This window comes from Aureococcus anophagefferens (genome assembly GCF_000186865.1).
Source record: "Aureococcus anophagefferens unplaced genomic scaffold AURANscaffold_2, whole genome shotgun sequence".
Classification (NCBI taxonomy): domain Eukaryota; class Pelagophyceae; order Pelagomonadales; family Pelagomonadaceae; genus Aureococcus; species Aureococcus anophagefferens.
This window is the reverse complement of record NW_008705562.1, coordinates 2,293,978-2,302,344: the sequence shown is the minus strand read 5'-3', so window position 1 is coordinate 2,302,344 and position 8,367 is coordinate 2,293,978. Positions and strand designations below refer to the sequence as shown.

Sequence of the window (8,367 nt, the reverse complement as noted above, 5' to 3'; positions counted from 1 at the left end):
GTGCTCAACCACTCGACGAACATCGACGGCCTGCCCACGTTGCTGCAAAAGCTGCTGGACCACGACGACGCCATCACGCGCATCGTGCCGGCGCGCATCCACGCGACGCGCGCGCCGGCGCGCCGCGCCTTCGAGCTGCGCATCACGAACGAGATCCCCGGCGGCTTCAAGTGCCTCGCGCGCGCGAAGAGCTCCGTGCAGGAGGTCTTCATCACGACCCAACTCGACGGCGCTCGCGGCCGCGCTCGACGAGGTCGTGCCGGCCGGAGACAAGCGGCGACGGCGCGACGCCGCGCCGGCACCCGCGCCGCCGCCGCCGCCGCCCGTCGTCCGCGAGCCGACGCCCAGAGGGGGCCGACCACCAGGCATACACCAGCCGGGCATACACCGGCATAGCAGCCGCATAGCAGCCGCATAGCGGACGCATAGCGGACGCATAGCGGACGCATAGCAGCCGCATACCACCCGCATAGCAGGCGCATAGCAGGCGCATAGCAGGCGCATAGCAGGCGCATAGTAGACGCATAGTAGACGCATAGTAGACGCATAGTAGGCGCATAGCAGACGCATAGCAGGCGCATAAGACCAGCATAGCAGGCGCATACCACCAGCATAGCAGCCCGGCGACCGCTGTCGACGACCCCAGGCGACGGCCGCCGGAGGTCGCCGCATAGCAGGCGCATACCACCAGCATAGCAGCCGCATACAACCCGCATACGACCCGCATAAAACCCGCATACCACCGTGACCCGCATACCACCCGCATACCACCCGCATACCACCCGCATACCACCCGCATACCACCCGCATACCACCCGCATACCACCCGCATACGACCAGCATAGCAGCCGCATACCACCCGCATAAAACCCGCATAAAACCCGCATACCACCCGCATAAAACCCGCATAAAACCCGCATAGTAGGCGCATACTACCAGGCATACCGGCGGTCAACCCCCTCGGCCGACGCCCGCGGGCCCGCGGCGCATGCGGCGATGGTACACGCGGCGCTGGCCTAATAAGGCGTAGGGTTACGCGCCGACGGCGTCGAGGGCGGCGATGTCCTTCGCCGACAGGGTGAAGTCGTCGACGTCGATGTCCTCGAGGAAGTGGGCCTTGGACGTCGTCTGGCACGTGTAGGTCGCGCCCTTGGCGAGGATCCACTTGAGCGCGACCTGCTGCGGCGACTTGCCGTAGGGCTTGCCGACGTCGGCGCAGGCCTTCTTCGCCTCGGGCGAGAGGACGCGGAGCGGCGACCAGGCCTGGACGACGATGCCGCGCTTCCGGTTCTCCTCGAGGAGGTACGCGTTCTGCTTCGTCTTGAAGCCGACGCCGAGCGGCAGCTGGTTCACCGTCGGCTTGACGACGCCGTCGAGCGCGAGGACGTAGTCGAGCTGACCCGGCGAGAAGTTGGACAGCGACAGCGATCTCACGGCCTTGTCCTTCTTCATGGCCTCGAGCGCGCGCCACTGGCCGGCGATCGAGTCCGCGTCGCCGCCTACGGAGGGTTTGGGTGTCTTCCCGGGCATGGAAAAACGGACACGCCGGCGGCGCGCCCGGGTAGTCGAGCATGATGTTGTCGAGCGGGCCGACGTCGAGCGCCGCGAGGTTCTCGTCGCAGCCGCGCTTCGACGCCGCGTAGGCGGCGTCGAAGCCCCGCGCCCGGTTGCTCAGCACGCTGCCGCAGACGTAGAGGTCGGAGCGCGGTATGCCGCTCGCGCGCACGGCCTTGCCGAAGCCCCTCTGGTTGCCGGCGAGCACGGACGCGAAGAAGTTGCGGTAGCCGCACTCGAGCGCGAGCATCGTGTACTTGTAGGCCGCGTTGTCGTCGTAGACCTGCAGGCCGAAGGACACGGCGGGGAAGGCCGTGCCGTCGTTGAGCTTGAGCACGGGACCGGCGCCGGCGGCGAGCGCCGGCGCCGAGTGCAGCAGCGGCGCCGCGACGGTGCCGCCGACCGTGCCGCCGACGGTGCGCAGCAGCGCGCGGCGGTCGACGTCGCTCGCGCGCAGGTGGAGCGCGCTTGTCGCGAGCGGCAGCAGCGCGAGCTGCGTCAGCCACACCATATTGCAGGCTCTGAGCTCACGCTGCTCATCTGCTGCTCCTTGAAGTCGCTGATTGCCAGTGCTAACGCGTAGATGATGTCGGCGTCGCGGCGCAGCTACGCGCGCTGCTGCGTACTCTGCTGCGCGTTCGCGTCGGCGTTCCAGGCGCCGAGTAGCCGCTTCCACGCGCTGCCGAGCAGCACGAGCCACGCGCTGCCGAGCAGCCGCTTGAGCAAAGGTCCGCTCCACGCGCCGAGCAGCAAGAGCGGCGCGCTGCAGGCCTCGTCGAGCAGCGCCAACGCCGACGCCATCTCCGACTTTTGCATCGGCACGAACGAGTTCTGGTCGCAGTTCGTCGTCGAGCCCTTCAAGAGCATCGCCGAGATCCGGCCCAAGGGCACGGCGGGCACCGGCTTCTTCGACGTCGTGACCGCGGCTCCCGAGACGCCGCAGGGCATCCCTCGGCCCGTGTGGCTGACGATCCTCGCGTCCGCGCCGTCGGGGCTGATCTGGTACGGCTGGCGCGCATGTCCGCGTTTTCTACGACGGCTAGGCGCGCGAAGAAGACGAAACCTGTTTAGGTACAAGTACTCGGTGGAAGAGGAGCTCTTCCAGTACGAGCTCGCCACCGAGGGCCGAGTGAGCGGCTGCGGCGGCTTCGGCACGCTGCTGCCCTTCGTCTTCGGCGTGATCATCGGCGGGCCGCTGTCGCTGCTCCGCGTGCCCGGCGGCGAGACGCTCGTCGAGGCCGCGGGCGCCTGGATCCTGCTCGGCCAGCTCAACCTCTACCGGCGCGTCAACGAGTTCTACCCCGACGACGAGCCGCCGCCGGCGTCCCGCGACGCCTTCCGAGAGCGTGACCGTCGTCGCCTCCGTAGGCCGCTGCACGCCTGGTGGGCCCTGCTGCCGCCGCCGCTCGACGTCGTCGTCGGCCTGCGCCAGGTCCACTTCCTCAGCGAGTACTGGAAGAAGGAGCGCGGGCTCCCGGCGGGCGGCGACGTCGTCGCCGAGGAGTGGTTCCCCTTCATCGCCGCGCCGCGGTTCACGCTCAAGGAGTTCTTCCGGACGCCGAGCATGTGGTTCTGGTTCACGAAGGACATGGCGGACTTCGCGTACCCGATCCTCCAGGACGACTAGTGATATTTAGGGATCCGGCGGCGGCCGGTCGTCGAGCATGGCGACGTCGAGGGGCGCGTGTCCGGGCCGGCGCTTCTGCGCGTCGCGGAGCGCCGCGGCGCCGTCGGCGCCGACGTGGTTGCCGCCGATCTCGAGCGTCGCGACGGCGCAGCAGTCGAGCGCCGCCGCGAACGCGAACGCGCCGGCGTCGCCGAGGTCGTTCTTCGACACGCCGAGCGTGCGGAGCCGCGGCGCGTCGGCCAGGGCCGCGGCGACGGCGACGGCGCCGTCGTCGCCGACGCCGTTGTCGTGGGCGAAGACCGAGATCGCGCACGTCGCGAGCGCCGCGACGCCCGCGCCGCCGAGGCCGTTGCCGCTCGCGTCGACGAGGTCGAGGCGCAGGGCCCCGATCGCCGCGGCGCCGTCGGGGCCCGCGGCGTTGTTGGCCAGGCGCAGCTCGGCGAGGCCCGGCGGCGCCGCGCGCGCGAGCGCGGCGACGTCGCGCGCGCCGAGGCCGCACGACGACACGTCGAGCGCGCGGAGCCGCGTCCCGAACGCCGCGGCGGCGGCGGCGGCGTCGAGGGCGCCGGGCGCGAGGTGCGCGCAGCGGAGCTCGGCGACGCGGGCGAAGAGCGCCGCGACGCCCGTCGTGACGTTCGCGTTCTCGCTCACGTCGAGCGACCCGAGCGGCCGCTCGGCGACCGCGGCCGCGAGCGCGGCGAGGCCCGCGTCGCCGAAGGCGTTGCGGCAGAGCACGAGGGCCTCGACGCGCGACGCCGGCAGGTCGGCGCAGAGCGCGCCCAGGCCGGCGTCGCCGACGCCCTTGCCCTCGAGCTCGAGGACTCGGAGCGCGGCGCTCCGGAGCGCGCCGCCGCAGAGCGCCGCGCAGCCGCCGTCGCCGAGCGTCGCGTCGCCGGCGTCGAGGCAGCGCACGCTGCTCGACGCGCCGATGGCGTCGCCGAGGGCCCGGGCGCCGGCCTCGCCGATGGCGTGGCCGCTGCAGCGCAGCTCCGTGAGCGACGTCGACCGGCGGATCGCCGCGGCGAGCTTGATGGCCTCGCCGTCGTCGAACTTGCGGTGGCCGAGGATGACGACGCAGGGCGTGCGATTCTCGGCGACGCTCGCGACCAAATCGTCGACGCCGCGCTTCGTCGCAGAGCTGCCCCAGGCGCTCATCGTGGCGTCCTTGCCACACCAGCGTTGGCTCGGCGATGAATCGTGCTGTGGCAGAGCCAATCGCGAGCCGGCCAGCCAGGGCCACGGCCGGAGCCACGAGCCGCCAGGACTCGCGGTTCACGACACGAAAATGAGCGGCGGCCGTGGTGGAAGCGAGCCGACGTGCGGCATGGCCGAGTTTTTGGTCTTCGTGGGCGCCCTCGTCGCCGGGACGGGTTGCTCCCTCTGCAGCAAGGTGCTGCTGTCCATGCAGAGCGTGGGCCTGAGCGGCGAGCTCGAGTCGTTCCAGAACCCGCTGTTCCAGACCTGGGGCATGTTCCTGGGCATGGTCTTCGCGCTGCCGGTGCACTTCCTCATGGAGGCGAACAAGCGGCGCAAGAAGAAGCGCGGCTACGCGACGATCGGCGACGACGCGCCCGAGTTCAAGGAGATCACGGGGTCCACGTACCTCCTCCTGGCGATCCCGGCGCTCTTCGACCTCGCGGCGACGGCGCTCTGCATGTTCGGCCTCACTTACATCGCCGTGTCCGTCTACCAGATGCTCCGCGGCGCGGCGATCGTCTTCGTGGCGATCCTCAAGCACTTCGTCATCAAGGACAAGCTCAGCGGCTTCATGTGGGTCGGCGTCGGCCTCAACGTCGTGTCCATCCTGCTCGTCGGCGCGACGGCGTCGTCGTCGGGCGGGCCCGAGGGCAAGGACCCGCTCGTCGGCGTCGGCCTCATCCTGGCGGGCGCGTTCGTGCAGTCGCTGCAGTACGCGTTCGAGGAGAAGGTCATGTCCGGCGACGTCGGCGCGCCGCCGCTGCTGGTCATCGGCATGGAGGGCTTCTGGGGCTTCTTCGTCTGCACCTTCGTCCTCTACCCGCTCCTCTACGGCCTCGGCGTCGAGGACCCGTTCGACACGTGGGTCATGTTCAGGAACTCGACGGAGATCCAGGGCATGTTCCTCCTCTACTTCGTGTCCATCTTCTTCTACAACATGCTCGCGGTCCTCGTGACCTTCATGCTCAACAGCGTCTGGCACGCGATCCTCGACAACTTCCGGCCCATCACGGTCTGGGTCACGGACCTCTTCCTCTTCTACGCCGTCACGGCGGGCTCCTTCGGCGAGGCCTGGGTCTGGCCCGGGTCCTACATCCAGGTCCTCGCCCTCGCCGTGCTCCTCTACGGCACCGCGGTCTACAACGGGTCCGTCAAGGTCCCGGGCTGCGAGTACCCGCCGGAGCCGTCGCTCGTGCCCGCGTCGCCGCTGCCCGTCGTCCGCGCGTCGCCGTCCCTCCAGGCGTCGTCGCTCCTCAAATCGCCCCTCATCCACGGCACGCCCGGCTCCCGCGGCACGCCCGCGTCGCGCCGCATCCCGCAGACGATCACGGAGCTCCCGGCGAAGCCGGGCGTCTCGCGCACGAACTCCATGTAGGGGAGCCGGGCGCCATCTCCCGTAATCCCCGCGAATCTCTCACCTTAGCCGCGGCGCGCGCTCGGGGAAGTCGGCGAGGCCGGCGAGCTCGTCCCGCACGGCGGCCGCGTCGTCGTCGACGTCGAGCTCGACCTACGCGGGGAAGTCAAAACGTGATCGCGATGCGTCCACGAACCACGACGCCGTGGGAACGCGCCAGCCAGCCGTCGACGACGCACTCGGCGCGGTCGAAGAGGACGCCCGGGTCGTCGATGACGCTCAGATTCCGCGCGGCGACGAGGCCCGCGAGCGGCGACTCGAGCTGCGCGACGCCCAGCGGGCCCTCGACCATGGCGAAGGGCCGCTGGGGCAGCATGATGCTCTCGAGGGCCGCCAGGTCCGCGAAGGCCTTGTCGCGCGTGAGGCCGACCTCCGCCACGGCGTCGGCGGTGATGCCCAGCCGCACGGCCGAGCCGTTGGGCTTGAGCGCGGCCCAGACGCTGCGGCCGGCGCGCAGCATTCGTGCGAAGGTTGCCGGGTTGCTGGGACGCAAGCAACGGTCCTACGCTGCGTCTCGACGCTGCTGGGGCGCCGCGAGGTCCATGCCTTGCTTGTGCAAGCACACTCAGGCCGATGTTGCCTCAATGTTGCCCCCACCAGCTTCCTCCCAAGAGGCCTCCAGCGGCAAGAGATCCCCGGTCGCGCTCTCAGCACGACCCAAGAAGAACAGGAGAGCGCCGTTAGCTGCGGCGCCGCCCGCGCGCGCGCCGCGCGGACGGCCGGCTCCCGGCGACGGCGGCGAGCGACGCCTCGCAAAACGGCCTAGTGGCCATAGCTTGCGTCCCTCACGTAGCGGAGGCCGCAGTATTTGCACTCCGTCGGCTGACTGGGGTCGATCTTGTTCAGGGTGATGTACTCGATCGGGTGCCCGAGCGCGCCGCCGCCGCCGTTGCACGTCGCGAGGTTGCCCTTGACCTTGATCACGGGCACCTGGTCGATGAGCTCCTCCGCGTTGCTCCGGTGCGGGTTCATGTACTGCGAAGGGGGGGCGGGGGCGGTCGCCGCCGGCGGAAAAGCGGCGGGTGGATGGCGGCGGGCGGCGCGCGCGCGCGGGCGGGGGCGCGGCGGGCGGCGCGGGACGCGCACCTGCACGGGGCTTCCGCCCGACGTGCCCATCGTGCGCGCGGTGGCCGCCGCGAACGACGGCCTTAAAGGCCGGGCCGCGGTGCGGAGGAGCAGCATCGAGGCCATTACTAATTGAGGCCTTCGCGCCGATGTTGTGGAGCAGCCCTCGTTGACGTGACGACATCGACGATGGCGCAGCGACTGCGCCGCGGGCAGCCGCAGCCGCAGATACCCCTGGCCGTGCTCGTCTTCGGCTTCGTGCTGCTGTGCCCTTTTGTCTTCCTGCTCGTGCACAACGCGCCGGCGGCGGCGCCGACGCCGCGCGGCGGCCCCTTCGAGCTGCACCGGCCGAGCCGCCCCGAAGCGCCGGCGGCGCCGCGGCCAAAGGGCGCGCGCAGCGCGGCGGACGAGGCGCACGTCGCCTGGAAGCACGGGTCCGTCGCCGCGCTCGCCGCCGAGGAGATCGGCGCCTGGGAGCTCGCCTCCGGCGCGCGGCTCACGGACCACGACGACGGCCCGCGCGCGCCGGCGCCGCCGAAGCACCACAGCATCGCGGCGCTCGCGGCGGAGGCGGCGGCGGCCCGGCGGCGCGAGGCCCTGGAGCCGCCGTCGACGGACGAGATCCCCGCCTTCTACGACGACGGCTCCGGCGCGCCGATCGTCGAGGGCCTCGACCGCTGCGCCGCGTTCCGCGCGGCGACGACGGACGCGCGGCGGCCCGCCGTCGCGGGCCTCTTCAACACGGGCACGAACTTCCTCATGAAGCTGCTGCGGTCCAACTGCGTCCTGCCGCGCGAGTGCGAGGACCGGTCCCACCCGGGCTTCGACCGGGGCGGCAAAAGGGCGCGAACTTCCCAACTTCGCAGGCTCCCATCGCGGCCGTTTTCCACTCGTTTCGGCTGATTCTTGGGCGAGCGATCATCTCTTGGAACGGTCTCGACGCGTCGATGCTTTTTCCGGAACGCGCGCGCGCGGAAGACTCACGTTGAAGCGACGTCGAATCACCCCGTTCCCGCCAGGCTTCGACAAGGCGTCGTTCCTCTCCGAGGCGAACATCGTGTCCGAGCTCCACTACGCGAAGCGCCGCCAGGGCAAGTGCGCGCCCTTCCTCATGCAGGTGCCCTGGGGCAAGCACAACCCCCTCGAGTGGCGCGGGAGCCACTACGCGGACTACTTTGAGGGCGTCGACGTCGACGAGGTGCTGCCCGTCGTCGTCGTCAAGGACCCGCTCACGTGGATGCGGTCCATGTGCCGCATGGAGTACGCGGCCAAGTTCCGCCACGGCCAGGCCCAGTGCTGCCCCCACCCCGTCATGAAGACGGCGACGGACGTCCGGTTCCGCCGCGAGCGGCCCGCCTTCAACTACACGAGCCTGCCCGACTTCTGGTCGAAATGGAACGACGCGTACCACGCGTCGGCGATCCCCCGGCTCATGGTCCGCTACGAGGACCTGCTCTGGCGCACGCGGGAGACCACGAAGCGCGTCTGCGACTGCGTCGGCGGGCGAATG

The 8,367-nt window shown here is 70.6% G+C and overlaps 2 protein-coding genes across 2 annotated transcripts in view; one reads left to right on the top strand and one right to left on the bottom strand.

Annotated features, from left to right (window-relative positions):
- Positions 1-2,065, bottom strand: part of AURANDRAFT_61323 (hypothetical protein) — a gene marked incomplete at both ends in the record, with an annotated part of 3,218 nt that extends 1,153 nt beyond the window's left edge. Inside the window, 2 exons of the mRNA XM_009034869.1 lie at positions 1,045-1,499; positions 1,543-2,065. Of these exons, the coding sequence (XP_009033117.1) occupies positions 1,045-1,499; positions 1,543-2,065 (978 nt within the window). The remainder of the gene's footprint in view (positions 1-1,044; positions 1,500-1,542) is intronic.
- A 2,440-nt stretch (positions 2,066-4,505) lies between these two features.
- AURANDRAFT_20462 (hypothetical protein) lies at positions 4,506-5,753 on the top strand (the record flags this gene model as incomplete). Its single annotated transcript, XM_009035090.1, has 1 exon — positions 4,506-5,753. The coding sequence occupies one exon, from the start codon at positions 4,506-4,508 to the stop codon at positions 5,751-5,753; it is 1,248 nt and encodes a 415-aa protein (XP_009033338.1).
- Between the last annotated feature and the right edge of the window lie 2,614 nt (positions 5,754-8,367).